This window comes from Pangasianodon hypophthalmus, chromosome 21 (genome assembly GCF_027358585.1).
Source record: "Pangasianodon hypophthalmus isolate fPanHyp1 chromosome 21, fPanHyp1.pri, whole genome shotgun sequence".
Lineage (NCBI taxonomy): Eukaryota > Metazoa > Chordata > Actinopteri > Siluriformes > Pangasiidae > Pangasianodon > Pangasianodon hypophthalmus.
In genome coordinates this window covers 7,325,867-7,345,669 of record NC_069730.1, presented here as the reverse complement: position 1 = coordinate 7,345,669, position 19,803 = coordinate 7,325,867, and the positions used below count along the sequence as shown (strand labels likewise).

At 35.8% G+C, this 19,803-nt stretch overlaps 1 protein-coding gene across 1 annotated transcript in view; it reads right to left on the bottom strand.

The window, feature by feature from the left end:
- Window positions 1-19,803, bottom strand: part of dscamb (Down syndrome cell adhesion molecule b) — a 135,162-nt gene that overhangs the window by 97,562 nt on the left and 17,797 nt on the right. Inside the window, exons 2-3 of the mRNA XM_026941410.3 lie at window positions 11,528-11,845; window positions 9,341-9,487 (exon numbers count right to left, since the gene is read on the bottom strand). Of these exons, the coding sequence (XP_026797211.3) occupies window positions 9,341-9,487; window positions 11,528-11,845 (465 nt within the window). The remainder of the gene's footprint in view (window positions 1-9,340; window positions 9,488-11,527; window positions 11,846-19,803) is intronic.

Here is a 19,803-nt window from a genome sequence, read left to right as displayed (position 1 = left end):
ATTTTCTAAACCCTTTTTGTTTAGGCCACTCCCAATTCAGGTTTAAATCCAAATACAGATACAGATACGGATATTTACGGTGCAGTTAAATAGTAATATTATTTGTAGTAGAACATTGCCCAGGTCACTTCTAGCTTGTTTGTACACTAGACTCAGGTCCAAAAAGCTTTGCATAGGCATCCAAAGTCGCTACTGATTTATAACTGTGATAGAAAATGTAGAAAGGTGTTCTCACTTAGAGCATCTTTAATCAGTAACAATATGTAATAAAGCTGAAAAGAAATTTCTTTTTCAGACTAGCCTCAATAGACTCCTTTTAGAATAACATGCACATGGTCTAGATAGAACAGAACTCATGCCTAATATCCTTTCCTGATTGAGCCTATTTTGCACTGCATGCTTTCAAGGCAACATCAGAAGCAGCTTTTGATCATTCACCAGAACCAGCCATGTTTTTTTTTTTTGTTTGCAGTGTTTGAAACAACATATGGAAAGCTTCCACCTTGATCCAGAACACCTGTCACTTACCCTTTTCCATTTACAGAGGTGAGCACAGCTGACCCCAGAACAGAGGTAAACACGAGCTCAAAATTTACAGGAGTTTATAAACTGAAATTAATTGGTTGTTCTAGCCATAATTAGCTCATGCCACACTTATTGCTAATCTGACGGTTGGAGTGCTGCCATCTTGGGCTCTGGACTGTGTCCAGTGCACCGGTGGGGTGTAATCCATAAGCCAGGAAAGTCCTGCTTTGACATGCACTGCCAAACAACAACATTCCATAAACCCATCAGTGCTTATTAAAGATTAACGCAGAGTTCCTAGTGGCCTACACACATTGTTCTGTAGTCATTTTCATCCTAATTGCCAACATGACGTATTGCTCTTATTTAGCAGCACAAAGCAATGCAAGAACCTTTAATTTAGTCCCTTTTTTTCTTTCTGTCTTCTCAATTTGAATGATATATATAAAAAAATCCATTACAGCGAAGAATATTAACCACAAACGTGCTATGGATCAAGTATGGTTCCTTGAGGTACACCATTTTCTAAGCAAAATCAAAATCATACCATCTCCTTCTATTGTTCTCTTACTCCCTCACTTCCTTTGTTTCTTTTTATTCCCAGTTCTATTCTTCATTACTAATGATGCACAAAGCACTGATTTTTTGAGTCAGGTTTTTTTGGACTATATATATATATATATATATATATATATATATATATATATATATATATATATATATATATATACATATACCTCTTGCCTTTCACGTAGCTCATTTTCCCATTTTTCCCAGTTCACTGCCATTTTTTTCAAATCAATAAGCAGGCTGTTATTGATATACAGCAACTATTACAACTGCAGTTTAATGTTCTAAACAATTTTTTTTTGTTTATTATTATCTTTATTATACTTAACGGCATTTTTATTGCTCAGGTATTTTTTTTAAATGATCTATTATCTGACCATCTCTTTTGTATTGAAAAATCTTTGACTTTTTCCAAGGCTATGGACAACAAAGCGATTTTACATATTTGTTCAATTGCAATAACAGCCTCATATTCGGTCCTGGATAATGAGAGCGAAAGGATGACAATTTCTTTGGATTTATTTTTGAATATTCTTTAGTGATGCCAATAAATTTTTTAACATTATTTTAGACAAAACTTTTTTCTCTTTTTTGCATTTTAAGAGAGACGTATTAGGCAAAGCATATTGTAGGTAATTGTTCTGTGATCATTTCTGACAGTTCCTTCAAAGGGGGCCAATCAGATTGGGAGGTGACTGTATTCAGCGCTTCATGTTGAATTTTACCAGCTTAGCAGGTCATCACTATTTTATGCAATATACTTCCAAACCTATACACTGTACATGTTAATCTGATTTTAATGGTTTTTATTGTGTGCATTGTTTAGTGAATCACTGAATCTTGGCTGGTGGCTGCAACGCTGCTGTGTACGGGGAGATCACGCTTTCTCCTTGAGCCCTGACCTAATTTACTTCCAAGCCTGCCAGCACAGGGAGGCACAGAGGTTGGGAGGAAAGGAGAGAGAACAAGTGAGAGAGAGTGAGAGAGCAAGAGAAAATGAGAATGTAAAAGTAACACTGGTGCCTGTATGGTGCAGTCGATGGTGTGTCTTATTTACAGCAGAAATATTCTGGCCTCATGCACTCACTCTGCACAGCATCCAGTTGCCGAGTGCCGCCTTGTCTGCCGTGTGTGTGTCACTCTTGGCTGAGCAAGGAGCAATAAAGAGCTTATTTCTGTGGCTTCTTTCTCTCTCGCTCTCTGTTCAAGGTTGTGCTGACTTTGGTCTGTGAGTGCACAAATCCACTGTCTCTCGCACAGTGATGAAAACATTTCTGTTAGGACTTCTCACTCGCCTATTTCCTGTAGCAAACTATGCTGGCAGTACCTGTGTTCGATGCTTCATATCCAGTATTTTGTGGCCAAATGCCAAAGCTGGGGTTGTGCAATGGCCTGTGTAACAGCTGAGCCTGACTACAGACAGCATCAGTTAAAATAATGATCAGTGAAGGGAGGGTTGCTGGAGCAAAGTCCAGACCAGATATCATCATGACTGAATAGTTACATCAGTTACCTTTTAATGCTTAACCAGAAAGTGATTCATTTATTACTATAAATAAGACAATCCGAAGTGGTTAGTTAGTCATCCACTGGTCTTTAAACTATTTTTTTGTGAACTCTCTTCCCTTTCTGGCCTAATTTGTCTAGCCCTGTAGCTAGTCTCTGGTCTGATGAGCTGTCTTCAGCTAAATAATTAACATAAATGCATGTGATTAGATGTACCACAACAGAGGATCTGTTTAGAATACTAGAGTCGCTGTACTACAACCTGTTTTTTTATCAGCTCTGCTACAGTAATTTTCTGTACTCGGTTCGGTCCGCTGATCCAAGATGGCGGCGCGGCTGCAGCACGCAGCGGCTGTTCCGGATCCAAAATGGTGCTGTTTTTGTTTTTAGCCCGACTCTTCAAAGGCACATGGACATCGGAGTGACCGGTGTTCGTGTCTACCATCGCCAGACACTAATAAGCTACAAATATCACGTACCTGGCTGCTACTCCTTATGTTTACATTCAGCAACTTATTTTGTCAATCTTTTGCACTACTGTCATATGATTCACTTTTTTATTAGTACTGTGTGCTAGTCGGTGCTGCACTGTAACTCACCGTGCCCATTGCCTTGTTTTGATAGTTTCTGTACTGTCTTGTGCCACCTGCACATGTTTGCGCTGTGCACTTTATGTAAATATATGTAATGTCTACTGTAGTTCTGTATTTTGTTCTATGTAGCACCTTGGTACTGGAGGAACGTTGTTTCGCTTCACTGTGTACTAACTAGCTGTATATAGTTGAAATGACAATAAAGCCACTTGACTTGACTTGACATTCCTTTCTGGGTTCGTATGCGTTCCTGATCTAGATAATCCAACAATAAGATAGAAGAATGAACATAAAGAGATACTTATTGAGCACAAATTTTTAGTTCATAACCAAAAGATCCGAAGTACATGTCATACTGACTAAGCTCCCTATTTGAATAACTAGCTTATAACTAATAACGAAGCACCCTGCAATTAATAACTAGCTTTATAATAAAAAAAAAAAAAAAAACACCATGTAGGTTACTTATTTTAAACAGAATCAAATTTAAAGACAATTATCAGTTGGGTTAATGGTCAATGGTGTTACCAAACATTTATCATTAAAACATCATGAGAAGAACCGCTTTATGTAAATGAAGGGGATTATAGGAAAGGAAGGGAAATTATTATCTATTTTAATACAGTTCAAAACAGATGTGTTTACTTTGTAGATTTTTTTTGTCATTTTTACAACAGGCAGTGTGTTCAGATTCTTTCTCATAGTCTAATATAGAAGGCTACTTTGCTGAAATAGTGATAAGACAAAAAAAAGTGTGTTGTTAATTAACACATTGATGTTGAGACAGCAACAACACATCCAGATGGCTCTTTGATTGCAGAAATATTGCAGAATTAACAAACCAATGTGTAGCCTGTGCCTGCTATGACACTGCAGGAGAGGTGCAGATTTCACTCACTGTTTCATATATTTTCATGCTTAGTTTTCTGCCTAATACGAGAGTGCAGATACATTACAAACAATCCCCTTCAATCTACCAGAAAGGGATGCAAAATAATCATTTCTTTTAAACTTAGAGATAAAGAAAATCTGCATAATAAATAAAAACATTATTACCATGAGCAATATCAGTGTTTTATATATGCAGTGTTATTAGTATTAAGAAATGTTCCTTTTAAAATTTAACTCCACCCATGCATTTCTGGTAGCCGGTTACACCAGCTGAAATTAAGCTCTATCGTTGTCTAGTTTGGATGTAAATGGCACTAAGTTTACTAAACCTAGCAAATTGCTAAAAAAAATGCATGGTGACATAAGTGACATAGTTTCAATGCAGTCTAAAATTTACACCTGCTCCCTAATAGGTGCAGCGATCACCGTAAATAAAACTACTTAGTGATTCTGTTTAATTTGAATAATGCTGCCATGTGCAGAGTAAAAATCATTGTTAGGAGGATTTTTCATGTGGATAATTACATACAAATAGTTTGTATATTCACAGCTATAGCAAGCTTCCTCCTCTTTTAGTCATCAATCTGAGATATTGGCAAAGATATTGGTAGTATACACCATAAAATATTGTAAAAAAAATTACTATTAATGTTACTATTACCATTACCATTAATATTGTACTGTTGTTCCGTGTGTTCAAATGCAGACTAAGTTTGCAGGGTAGGTATTTTTTGTTGCTATGGTTAGTAACTAAAATGCCATTAAATTTGTTGCACGAGAGCTCAAACTGCAGAACACAATAACTGCATACCAGTTAAAAAAAAAAAACAGACACGCTTTATAAATTAGTCACCACTTTATTGTAAAGCGTAATTCTTTTTCATTTTGTTCATTTATCATACTAACTAACTTGAGATAAATATATTCCACTGGAAAAAAGGTTGTCTAATGTTAATCATTTGCTGAACAAACCTTAAAAAGAAATATTTGGGATATTGTCCAGGACACTTCATTTTCTATTGCTATACTGATCCACCATTTAAAAAACGAAAAGAATAGGAAACAAACAAGCGAACGAAAAACCATCGATACTCATGTTGCATCATTCAACCCGGCACAATAAACCAGATCAAATGGATGAGTCGGAGAACAAAAGCCACAAAGGGCAGCAAATAAAGGTGAGAGAGAGATAGAAAGACAGAGAGAGAGAAAAGAAAAGAGAGAGAGAGAGAGAGCCTCCATCATGTTTCCTTTCCATATTCAGCTCCTATTCCACTTTCTACACAAAATAAAGCAGTCCCTGTGAGATGCATTAGACTGCATATAACACTCAGCAAACTCCAAACAGAAAGCGCACGCATCCCTTTCACCTGCAGGCCCTTTCATCTCTTCATTAGCATGGTCAATTGTTTATCAAAAGCCCGAGAGGGGCGGGAGACAGGCGCATGGCCATGAATTCGAAAGCGCCCATCGCGCTCGGTTTTTAAATGCATGACAGGTTAATGGTAAGTTAGTGGCATCATTAGATTCCGTTCATTCACATTTAAAGCAGGGCCTCCGCTTCAAATGACTACTAAGCAGTCCTTATTTTGAGAGGTAATTCATATTGTAATTATATTTTCAATCACATTTCATTAATTAAGACAAGCCCGGCCATGTAATTATGCATTTCATCTTCTCCATGATTTGCTGGAAAATCACCAGCGTCAGAGGGATTGTACGGCTGGATAATTCGTGTCGTCCATTCTAAATGCTGATTTATGCCAGAGGAATGGAAGAGATGAATATTTTATCCTGTCTATGCATCTGAGCGAGAAATATTGTCTGTTCTTTAAGCTGAATTAGAAATGATGGATTAAGTTGGTTTATTTGACTAGTGGCTTAATGGTCAAGCAAAGACTGGAACACAAACTACGTAGCACCATGTCATCATTTTTAGCATGTCATGGAAATCCAGCAATTTTGGTAGGCACGTCAAACCAGCACGTTGTTTTCACAAGTATAATGTTAATGGTATAATTCTTGGATTCTGGGTTGGAACCCTGTAATATCTCAAGGTATTTTATGGCAACATTATTAATATGGCAAGATCGGTTGATCATCACTACACCTACCAAAATCTGTCCAGTTACACAATGGTCACAAAGTGATTCTATATGAATTCCATATAGTGTATGCTATATGTTGCTTGCAGAAGCGACTGGGTGTGTAAGGTTTGGAAGCATCTACAAATAACCTGTTTGGTTCACTGTAATGGCCTTGACATTTTGTACAGAATGAATAGTATGGATGTGAAATAAAGGCAGAAGAAATATCATTCCTATTTCATTTGCAGAGATTGACAGGAACATGCACTTCTTGACCATAAATGGATTTTTACCACATTTTGTCCTAATTTGGTCACTTTGCTAATTTCCACCCATCAGCCAGCTCTCCCCTATCACATGACAGCTACAAACAAGGGAGGGTGAAGGCTAGGATATGCGTTCTTCAAGGCACATGAAGGCAGTCACCGCATCTTTTCAAACTGCTGCCTGTTCAAACACACTTGAAGGAAATCGCTATCTACCCTCTTCCACATACATCAGCTCACACACACCCACGAATGGCTATTGGGTGACAAGGGACAGATAGTATGCCATCCTTAACACCCAGAAAATAATTTTGCTCTTTTTGACTCCCGGTCACAGATGGCTGTGGCATCGTCATAATTCAAACCCGTGACCTCATGACAATAGGGTCAGTGCTTTTCTGTTGCACTACTCGGAAACCCCAACCATAACTGTTTGAGAAAAATAAAGTCAAAGGCATACAGTTCTGCAGACTCCTGGTTTCCAATCTAATATTGGAAGGATGCAGAAACCCAGCATTAGTGCAAGAAAGTGAGAACCAACAGAGCATAATTTAATATTTGCCTGACCACTCAATCTTTAACACAGAAATTTACTGAGTAACATTTCTCACTACGCACCTAAATGCACTACGAAGTCATGTGAAAACCCAACAGCTGCCCAAATATACACTAACAAATCTAATAACTACCTATTACTTCAGGAAATCAGCAAAATGACCCCAAACAGAGCAGGAATTTCCACTGAAATTTGCACTGCTTAACAATCAGAGAGTCTGCACTGAAAAAAATTAGCACAGCAAGAAGCAGAATTTATTTTTAGATCTTAATAGAACTGTGATTGGGTACACAGGAAATTTTCTCTCTGTGTATGCTGACAGTGACATCGGTAACACTCCAGCTACAGGAACTTTGATTCCTGTGATCACACATGATCTTTGGGTACTTAGCCCCTACCAGAGTTAGATAACTAGCTCGCCATCCAACAAGTGTAGCATCATAATTAATGTAGCATAACATAATTACATTTAAGACTATGCACAGAGACTATAAACTCATAATTACTGTTTTATTAACTCTGGATATATTTCACTGACTAAAACTGCCTTACCTTTTTATTTGGTCATGAAATCAGTAACAGTCATTTTTCCATTTCTAAAGGCGCACTCCACTGCAACACTGATTAATAACGTGCGATTGTTTTTTAAAAATAACATCCTCCTCAGTGGCTGCACCCACCAACATATTTTACTTGTTGATTTGAGATTTTTAAGAATCTCATTCATGAAATTATAAGATTCATAATAGACAGAAATATAAGAACATTAATCCAAAGAGGATGTGAATGCAAACAAAGCTTTGAAGGCACGATTTTGTTCGGACCAGACATTGTGGTTTTTGCTGATTCTTATCTAGCAGAAACCACGAATGGACTCTAACTATACCACAGGGAAAAAACAATAAAAAAAGGCGAGCCTTCCATTATACATACATACATAGTGAGATGTAAAGCAATGCACTCAGCTATGTTCTACAGTAATGGACCTGTGGTAATGCTAGCATACTAAAGCATCCCACTTTCCACTGAGAAGAGCTGAGAAACATGCAAATGACTACAACTAACTATAACTTACTATAATTATAAATAACAGGTATCCACTGGCCCTGATGGGGTTGGGGGTTAGGATTAGGACTCATATACATACATACATATATATATATATACAGAGAGAGATATAGATTATCAAGATATCTAAAATCCTAACGATTTCTCTTCCCTTTAGACTTTATTCACTATAAAACAGGCACGAAAATCTTTATTTTCACTACATTTCACTAATAATATGAAAAACAATTAAAAATACAATTTTTAAAAAAAGACACTTTTACTTTCCACTTTCATATCCTAAATCTTAGTTTACAAGGTTGTTCTGTTTTTGCTTTGCAAAGCAAATCAATGTTCAGATAAAAATGAGGATTTTTCTTTTTATAGAGGTGGGCGTGTCTATGAAGTTATGCAACATACCAATTTTAACTGCATATTTATTCATTATAAATATCAGACATGAAATATTTCTTCTGGTTGTCTCAAAATAGTTTCATGATATTACATACAGTCTATTATTATCATAAATATAGAACATATCACTATGTGAAGGAGTCTACCAATACACTATATTCAGTTTAATCAGTTAAATGAAATTTACTTCATATGCATTTATTGCAGTTAAATCACTTTGTTTCATTACTTATTCGCTGTTAATATCTTCCTATACCAGAATTTCAATAACTTTGCTTACCTACAGTATACAGTATGCACTACATACAGTATACATTATGTTTAACAGCCTATTCACTTACTATAGCATTTATTTTTTAAAACATTGACTTACCACTTTAAACTAAAGAGACATATTACTCTAAAATAAAACCTTTATTTTAACATTAAACACTACCTAAAACAAATCAGAAAATTCAAATGGAATTTATAATATAGAAATGATTTTTTTTTTAAAATGCAAGGCATTTGTTTTGATTTTTATTTATAATTAGATTAGACATGCCCATGCTCTATTGCAGAATTCAGACGAAGCAAACTGAATTACATGAGTAATACAGTGAGGTGTGCAAGTGTAATAACCCTCATTTTGAGGGTCTTTTACTGAAAAAAATGACTCAAAAAATAATCTATACTGAGAAGCTTTTAACAGTGTGGTATTTGTGCTCTTTTCAGAAATGACCTTATTAAATTAGTTCTTAAACCTTTAGAAATTTAGTTCTTAAACCTTAATATTAGCAAACTGAAAGTTAGTCAGTCTAGTATAGGAAGATTTTGCCACACCAGAAACGATGGTAATATCTAACTTATACGATTGTAAGATTTAACCTGCGTCTAGATTCTTACCTGAGACAAGTGAGACAGTGTCTTTCTCCCATGATACAACAGTGACGTACTCCTCTACCGAGGCTGGGATAATGCACTTGAAGACCGCTGTATTGCCTCTCATGACTCTTTGGTCCGCCACACGGACAGTGTACGGTTCCCGAAATACTGAAACAAAGAAGCAACAAAGTATTGAATTGACTTTATTTTTTTTCGGATTTACTGTAACTCTTAGCTTAATTGTTTTTGCTTAACGTGGATTTGCATAAATCTGCAAGGAACAATTTGCTTGTCTAAAAAAACAATTTTATTTCCTTAATATTTTATACAGCGTGTCCCAAAAGTCTCCATACACAGGGGACTATGTATGCCAGCACCGTCTGCTGTGGATGTTGTGGACGTCCACTTCTCGGTCCTTCCTCAACACTTCCAGTCTTTCTGAATTTGTTAACGAGTTTGGCAGCAGTGTGGTGTGTGATGTGCTCGCCATGTATCCTGATAAAGTTCATCACAACTTTGCGACAGCTTCCCGATCCAGCCATGAAAATGATTTCAATACGTTCTTCTTTCCTCAAAGGCATTCTTAAAATATAATATACACTAAGTAAGTAAATTTTGGAAGACATTTTGCTTAAAAGTGTTCATTTGTCCTGTGTATTGAGACTTTTGGGACACCCTGTACTTAAGGTTTAAGATTTTGTGTTAATCTCTTTAATCAGTATTGCATCCATCATAAAGAGCCTACAACAAAAACATTTTTGTTGAACTCTCATGTTCTGTTTACTACTTGGAGCTTCTCATTTCCGGCAGTACAACTGCAAATTATTTCCTTCATCTCATTTAGAAATAGACACAGAAAACTTCACATGCTCGGGGACTTTCTGTTGGCTAGAAGAGTAAATAAGTGTATTTTCTTCTGTCTAGTTATCTTGTGATTATCTCTTAATTATTTTCTCAATGCAACAAAAGATGTTTTTCTCAAGATCATAATTTTTTGTGAGCAAGGTTAAATAAATATTATGGATTGTGTTTATACTGTGAACTGTTTTAATATATTTAGATGTTTATATACTGTATATTATAGCCTAATTACCAATATAATATAAGTTTTACAAGAGAAATCTATCCCAGTAAGGTTTCCTACAATGACGTTACTTCTCAAATGTTCAATTGATTGACTGCTTTTCAATAACAAGAACTATCCAACTGTATTTAATTCAGTTATCCAATTCTGGAGCATGAAATCAAAAAAAAAAAAAAAAAAAACACCTAAGAATCAGCTGCTGCATAAGAAAGTGACACCAGATGTTTTTTTTTACTGTTTTAGTAAAATTAATACATTTTAGAGAATTCTTTATTGTTTTTCAAGCTACTTTTTTCCTTGTTCATTTTATATTCTTAGTTAATAATATTATTTTTAACTTGTATTGCTTTTTTTATATTGATTTGCCATGACTTTATTACGTAATGCTAATTAATTAACAATGTAAGTAGTGATAATGTTTTTATTCTTTGCTTATAGAAACATGATACACATAATTACAATTGGTAGATGTTAAATACCACCAGTACAGCATAATGTATACAATAATTATAGAAAATAACACACATACTCTTGCAATTCCCTTGCAAAATTTGTAATTAATTGTAATCTATACTAGCTAACTCTACAGAGACTTTTTTAAAAATATATTTTCATTTTAAAATAAATATGCATTCTTTGATAGTCATCTTTGATTATCATGAGATATTATATATTATATAAATTATAATAAATATTGTTAAATATAAATAATAAATGTAATTTGTTATGTTCATAAAAAATATAAAATATAAAATAATAAATGTAATTAGTTATGTTCATAAAGGAAAATATAAAATGTATTATTGTAAATACTTCTTTATTCTTTCATAATTTAATAATCAAAGAGACCTGAATGTAGTCAATGTAATGCTTATTAGTGAAATTATTGTAAGTATTTTTTTTTTAAACATGAAACAGGTCATTTTGCCTCAAACCTAACATTAGATTTAAGCTGTGATGTTAAAGTGTCACATTAACAGTGAAATGATCCTATTCCTCATCATTCCTATTATAAGCTACTGGATCAATAACTACATAGTAATCAATAACTGCTTAAATTGATTATTCTGACAATAAGCAAAATGTTCAAGTTAATTATCTATTATGGGTTCATAAAAACTCACCAGCCTTGATGTGCAAGTCTTGGCTCCTGATCTTCCCTGACGGATTCTCTGCTGTGCAATAGTAGGTGTTGTCATTGATTAGGTTACTAAAGCTGGAGGGGAGGAAGCCGTAGATTTGCAGTGTGCCATTCGGGTGCACGTGTCGGATGCCTGGCACATCGTAGATCTCCTCCCCAGTGGCCAGGTACCAGCGCAGCGTAGCGGGGGGCACGGCCGCTGCCGGACACGGCACCAGTGCCCCTGTAGTGCTGGAGAACACTACCTCTTGCAGAGATGCATTGACAAAATATAAGCTGGAATGTAGATCTTCACCAAAAACTGGAGAGAAGAAAAAAAAGGGAGGAGTGTATTAACCTACAGTCGATCACGTTATTGCTGTAGACGCAACTCAAGGCAAGTTTTAAATCGAGAATTCAAATCTAGAAGCATGGACCTTTTTTTTTGACAGAATCTTCCGGACTGAATGAGGATCTGCGGTGTTGTGTAATGACGTTAAGCGACAATCTCGATAAAATGTTTATGACTAGAGATCGTGAGAAAATAATTTTGCGATCTTAAGATAACAAGACTGAAATTTGCTTACAATGATCTGTCATTTCTGACACTTGTGTTTCACCACAGGTGTTGAAACACCTGGACATGATCTCTGAAATATCCAACATGATGCTATATGTGTTATTTCTGCATACAACTGCCATTCAATTATTGTGATATTTGAGAATCAGCTGCAAATATTATAGGCATGTAATTATCTAACATGTGCTACTTCAACTAACAATATGTTTGTTTGTTTTTTTAATCTTAGTGGTCCGTGTTGTCATGCCACATTTTTAAAATTCTATGAGAAACCACATGTAGATGGATCGATGTGACAGAGTGGTTCTGCAGTGTTAAATATTTGATCATTTGTTCAGATGGACCCCCTTTACAGTTTCATCTTATGAAGCACCATAAATGACTACTCATAAATATATATAATGTGTTTAGCCAGAAATGAGTTTCAATATTGTAATATGTTAGTGATGTTACTATAATTAGAGACAGGAAACAGGAAAATTCTATTCCTTACTGCACTAGTTTTCATAAATAAATGGTCAAAGCACAATCTTTCGCAGCACTTTAGGTGGCTAACTACAAGTAGTACTAGGAGTTACAGTAGTAGAAGGTAAAATTTATCAGTGTCAGTTCATCTTTCTTCTCTGAAATAATAAAATGTCTTGGCCAGCTCTGATTTTACAGAATTTTTACAAACAATGGTAATGAATAAAATCACAGGTGTAAAAAGCAGACAGTAAAAGCTAATTGTCAGTTTAGTTTATAATCATATAGGCTTTTATTCTTCCACACTACACAATCAATACACAGTAGAAAATAAAATTTATTTGTAACACTAATTTTCTAAAATAAAATTATTTTTAGTGTTAATTATTAAAGCTCTGCTGCTTCTCACTATTATCTTTTGTCACATGCTATAACACCTATACATGATATATTACAGCTATATTACCAACTTTCACAATAGGTGGAATGTCTCTACCAATATTTGGGCTTTTAATGGAGGGCTAGCTAGCTGAAATTGTTATTTTCTATTTTTTGCTTCTTCTTTGATATTTCAGTGAGTTTAAAGCAAACACTTCTCATGCGTTCTCCCATTTAAAGACATTTTCTAATTTAATGTCTAGCTGTTAATATGGTGCCTAACAACCAGCTCGTGGCATGAGACAGTGAATAAACAGCCTTTTTCTTTTTTCTTTCCTTACATTTTTGGCTATCCAAATATGAATATGAATATCATTGCAGATTATGATTTTAAATAGTTAAGAATGAACAGATAGTGTGAGTTTGTGATTTCATTGGATTTCTATAGAAATTTCCATAGAAATCCATAGGAATTTCTTTTACACAAATAAAAAAAATGGAAATGGAAGCTCATGTTTTAAGCCCATTATACACCAGAAACCAAAACCACTCCATGATGAATTTCATTTTACAACAGACATGTCACATGTGAAGCATGCAAGGAGCAGTAATTTCTGTGCTTTCTTGTGCTGTTTTAGTAAATATAACATGCAAATATCTGTAGTGCTTGATTTGCTATTTCTGTTTTCTACTTAAAAATAACGCAAAATGAAACTTTCACGCTATATTATCCAGTGTATGCAAATAACCTAATCTACTCAGCACAGCACATGGCTGCTCTCAGTTTTGCAGGTGATTGTTTTTCGAAATTTTCCATATAGGCTCAGGGTCATTTCTTTCCATGGGTCCTGACCAACTTTCAAGGCAAATCTACGTCCATGCTGTAACACTATAAACCCTTCTAACAAGAGAGTCATTATTAACAAGTTTTCATACAATGTAGTCTCAGTGGCTCAGGCTTTCCCACAATGCACTGCAAGCTAGCAATGTTTTCTGTAACAGTGCAAAAGGCAGTATGTGTTAATCATCCTCGTCCCCTCTGATCAGCTGAGTGTTCAATTATGTACAGTGCCGTCACAACTGTTAATTAGCTGGAAATGAGCTAAACTGCTAGCTAAACTAATAGTTAGCAGACCTACAACAGTGCAAACATGTTGCTCTCTGTACTAGCAACTCATGTTTGTGGTTTGTCCCACACAAGCTGTCTGTATGTGCATTAAAGTTGGCTAAACATTCACAGCGCACCTGCAATAAAACTAGTGACAATATTTAAAGTTTCAGATGTTTCAGAAATAACCCTGAAAATGAAAATGCAATTTCAATATTGCCGAAAAGTCATCGTCCAGCCCCTTGGGCCATGGAACCTGTCCTATTTCAACATTACTGAGCACAAAGGCTGTCCTGCTCTAATGCGTGATTCTACCAGCAGAGGAAAACTGCAGAAGAGTTGAAATATTTCCCCAGCTGCTAATTGTTTAGCTTGTCCGTTGTTCAAAAGGCACTCGGCGGAGATGCTACAGTGCCGCCATCAGAGCTTTCCTCTCAGCTTGGCAGTAAACGTCTCGCCAGTGACATCTGGCAGCGCTCTCCCTGGGGACGGAGCATTTTAGCACTTCATAAATTTCTAACAAGGTTTCAAATTGCAGCGGTTTCCATCCGTTTCCCCCCCCATCAGCCGCATTCACTCATAAAGTAATATACACTAAAGTCCACATGGATGAATATAGGCAGAGACACACATGAGAGTAATACATGCTAAAACAACTTATGACTGCTGGCAATGGGAATACCCTCACTTTAACAAACATGTTTCATAATGCTTTCTCTCATTCTCTATGTCCTGGATACAAAAATGATCTTCTTATGAACTATAAATTCACCTAACCAGTGAAAAATTGCTCCTCTTATAATAGAAAGATCGTGAGGTTGTTGAGTTCGGAAGCCTTTAAGGTCTTATTTCATTAAGCGCAATGATGCAGTGGGTGTCAAAAGAAGAGCGTTTTATGAAGGATAACTGAGTTCCACATAACAAAAGACTGTCATTATGCACACCAGCATTTCCTAATCTGTGTCTAATAAAATAATTGATAAATACACAAACAAAGTGCACTTGCTAAAATCAAAATTAGTTTAAACATGTAAACATGAATGATATTTTATTAGCAACAAACTAATGAACAGCTTGCGCCAAATACTGTGAATACCACACAGTAAATAAATCTTTAAATACTGTTAAACCTGTCAACTTGTCCCAAATTATCTGTCATACAGATAATTACAGCTAGTGCTTTAATTCCTGTTCTTGGCTGACAGGAGTGGAACCTGATGGGGTCTTCTGCTGTTCTAGCCCATCTGCCTCAAGGTTTATGTGTTCTGAGTTGCTTTTCTGCTTACCACGGTTGTAAAGAGTGGTTATATGAGTTACTCTATCCTTCCTGACAGGTCGAACCAGTTTGCCTTCTATACAAATAAATAAAGAAATCCTATTACTGAAATACACAAAGGGGTTAATGTACTATAAAGTCACACAAACCTTACATGTGAATTTATTTTCACGTGATTTTCTCACAAGATTCACTTATTCTCACACGTTAGTGTATTGCATGTGGTTGTTGTCACATTCTTTTATTTTCACATGTTCATTCTTCACATGTAGGGCATGTGGGTTTACTTACTTACTTACTTACATGATGACACATTTCTTTTCTGAATTCACATACGCAGGGTCAAGGGGCATGATCACATCTCACTCACATATCACATATAATCACATACTCTCGTGTGAAATCAATGCGATTTCAAGCAATTAATCATGATCATTTCAAAAAATGGTGGTCAGCTTGAAAATTTCAGTGTGGTAATTTGCTTATATAATAATTGTGACAAGCCTAAATGCTGTATCAACTTTTTTTTTTTTTTTAATGAGTCCAAAACAGAAAACTCCCACTGAACAGCAGGTCACACCTCACAACTGAACTACATCAACCAAGGTCCAACAGAAACAGCCCAATGGTCCTTATGATCTCTCTTCATCACACTAGCCATGTCTCAACCCATCACCTTTCTGCTGTGCCCTGAGGAGAAATTGTTAATTGGCATCATTTTTCATGTGCTGAACAATAAAGACACTAAAGTGACACTGTTCAATAATGCATCATCTGCATCCATAATTAAATAAGATTTCCCACCTACTTTTCAGTTCAACTCAGCAATAAAATCATTGACTTTACAATAATAAAGTTATCCACGGATCTATCTAACTATTCCATAATTTTGGGCTGTGTGAATAAAAGTAGGATCATTACAGCAGGTGATTATGATGGTAGGCTTTTAGGCTCCCAAAGCTCCTGAAGTCTGTCAGTTCTGTTAGGGCAATGTAATATTAAAAAATATAAATTCTTGACCTACAGATAAATTATCTCTCTTTAGTAAGTACTATTTACTATATTCATCACTGAATATAATTCTATAAGTCAAGATAATTCATTAGAGCATGCAGATCAGTGTAGTTTCTTTTTAATGAATTGAAATGAATAGCTTTTGCCATTTAGACATATTTTATTTAGTTTTTATACACGCTAGTTTCAGTAATCAAACTAGAAGTTGTGGACCTATTTTGTGTGTGTCAGCACAAACTACATTGCATACTGAATAAAAAAATGGCATGTTTAAGATGTCATTAATAATCTACATCTAAACGTACAGTTATTTATCAGGCTTAGTGAGTTTCAGTCCAGTGAATATTGCTGACTAACTGTGTGTTTCAGTAAAAGAAATGAGTGTGCAGCTATGCAAATGAATAACGTGTTTAATTAAAATTACTTTTAATGCTGTGATGGGCCATGTGAATATAACATTAACATAATGAATATTAAAAATTCTTTAACATAATAGGACCTGCATAGGACACCTGTATGTTAGTTTTAGAAACTTTTCTAAAGAGCTAAATTCACAATGTTTGAGCACACTGCCATTTTTCACATTCACATCATGCTAAGGTCATACAGAAAAAAAGAACAAATAAAATTAATGCTGCTTTCAATTTGTACACACACAATATTTCTATGGCTTCCATTTTTAGTTTTGTTTTGTTTTTAGAACCCTTGCCAGGAGAAGCATACTGAAAATGAATGTACAATTAATTTATTTCATCTTGCACAAAAACCAAGAAAAAAATACCATGTTAAATGAAAAAATGCAGTGTACATTTTGAACATGGAATAACATTTGAATATTTGTGGTTCTACAGTTAAGAGGAGGACTTTTTTCAGGGTTTTTTCCTTTGTTACCAGCTGAGTTTTTTCTGTGTTTGTTTCCTTGCAGAGGACAAATAACCAAGCTATCACCTTGTGACCATGACTCTGACCTAACATGGGTAGCCAATATGTGACATTCGTTGGCTGGATATTCGTGTTTACCAGTTTTTTGGCAGTCCTTCACTTAATCGTAGAACCATGGTTATATTTGCAATCTTCTATTCTATTTCTGTCTGTATTAGACAGGTGGTTTCTGTCACAACTAGTGGATCATCAACAGGGTCCATACCATATCCTGACATTGTACCGTCCTGTCAATAAGCTAGAACTCATAAATAGTGTCGATACTGTTCTTTATTGAGGATGAGAATCACTCAATTTCACCACACACAGAGTGCAGTTAACAACATTTAATATGTAGCATCTATAACTAAGGCATATACAAATGTCAAACACAACAGTCCTTGCAAGACCTCTTGAACTGAATTGGAGTAAGCCTATGCAATCACTTCCTTTACCTACTGTGCTAATCTGTCTTTATGCCAATAAACTGAACAGTCTATGAAGGACGCTTTTAGGTTGATTTTTAGTCCGAGTGCTTCCAGTGCAAGACCGGGACCTTTGTCTGGATCAAAGACCTGCTGTTGTGACTGTCCACACAGCAGCCAAACACCCAAATATGGGAATACACAAAGATCCTGGCCTTGCAGGGGTTCTAAAGTAGCTTGCACATATATTGAGAACACCCAAGCTAACCCAAAGGGAAGGTCCCTGAACTGATTTATCATTTTATCAGGTCCTAACATCAATGCACTTGACGCATGAGAGCTCTTTAATGAGGTACATTGTGGGACAGCCCATTCACTCATTTGCACACTGAAACTGATCACTTGTGTTAGGTGGGTGATCAGGCTTTAGCTTTACTAAGGCAGTCTCAATTTTAGCCTGAAGTACAGTAGCTGCTGATGTCATGCCAACAGAATGGTCGGATGGCAGGCTATCAATACTGTCTGCCAGGGTGGGCTCAGTACTCAAGTTTGGAGAAGCAGAAGCAGACACCAAGATTACATCAGAGTGTCTTTATGAGTGGTGGACGTAGTAATCACCTCTGAGTTCTGCTTGTAGCCACGGCTCCACAGAGCAACCAGTGTTAATCACAAACATGAATAGGTCATGTATCTGTTCCACAAAAGATGGTGTGACTAGAATTACTGCTACATAATTTCTGCATCAGTGCAAACTTATAATATAGTGTAGCCTTAACAGCAACAAAAAGAGTCTTATTAATAAGAAAACAATTGGAGCTCTATATATAAGGTTATTTTACATCCACTTCTTCAAGTCCTAGCAAGACTAGTTCAGAAGGAAACATTAGAACGTAAGGAAATTTGTGCACACTACAATTGTGACCACTTTACACTGGCTGACATTGTTTGGTAATTGATGCATATTTAAAAAGGAACAAATGTTTACAATAACATGACATAAATTCAAAAGAAATTATGTTTGCAATTTTCAACAATTTACTTGTACTGTTGAAATACTTTAATAAGATGTGATCTGATGAGATGGAGGACCAGTGCTCAGTCTGAAAGCATATCGACCCTCAGAAAGGCTGTTCTTCAGCATTGATGTAATATTCTGACTGCAGGAATCAAAGTGCTTTTCACTGTACTGAGGGTAAAAGAGAGCAGGGTTTGTTTATGCCAGGAGCCTGCCAGTCCATATCTAGCCAACCTCAAAGTGAATATTCAGCCATTATTTAAGTCCATAATTCTAAAAGCAAAGCAAAGCCATCAGTTTAATAGATGTGAAATATGTTATAAATGTTATAAATATTATAAACTAGTTTAAAATTCAGAGGTTATGCAGAGTTAATATTGCTTTGGTAGAAATAATGAAGACATCAAATATTTATGGAGCTAAAAATTGTAGAAAAGAACCAAAGAAAAGAAAAGCAAAGTAGGCAGTTAGATGTTAAAATCAAAGGCCTGTCCATCAGCCTGGATTAAGACAAAGCAAGCAGTCACACATACTATCTAACCAGGCATTTCATGCTGCTTTCACTAATGGGCACTTGAGGCTACTATGACAAACCCCAACACAATAATTGCTCAACTCCATTTTGCCTTTCCATCTGCACCAAAACACAAGTTAACATCTGTAACTGTGGTTCTACATCTGAACAGAGGATAACCAGGGTAATTTCCTTTGGAACTCCTTTGGAGTTTTTCTGTTTGCTCATTTCCTTGCTGAGTACTAATAGTAAAGTCATCATGCTGTGACCATGACCTCACATGTGCAGCCTATAAAAGGCCAGCGCTATGTCAAGCTCTTCCTGTGGCCATTCTTGCTGTGGCCATCGTGAAGGTTCCTTGCCATAGTGCAAATACTAGACTCTACACAAACTGAGAATCACTCATTGTGTTAATACTCAGCCTGGTGGTTGATATAAAACACCATAATGGAGTTTTATATTACACTATTTTATGTGTTTCTTTTAGAGATTCCTGAAAATGTTGCAGTACCAGCTACACGGCTTGTCAAATGGCCATTCTCTTAATTGACTTTCAGTCCTGGCTTCCACAGCAGGAGATAAGA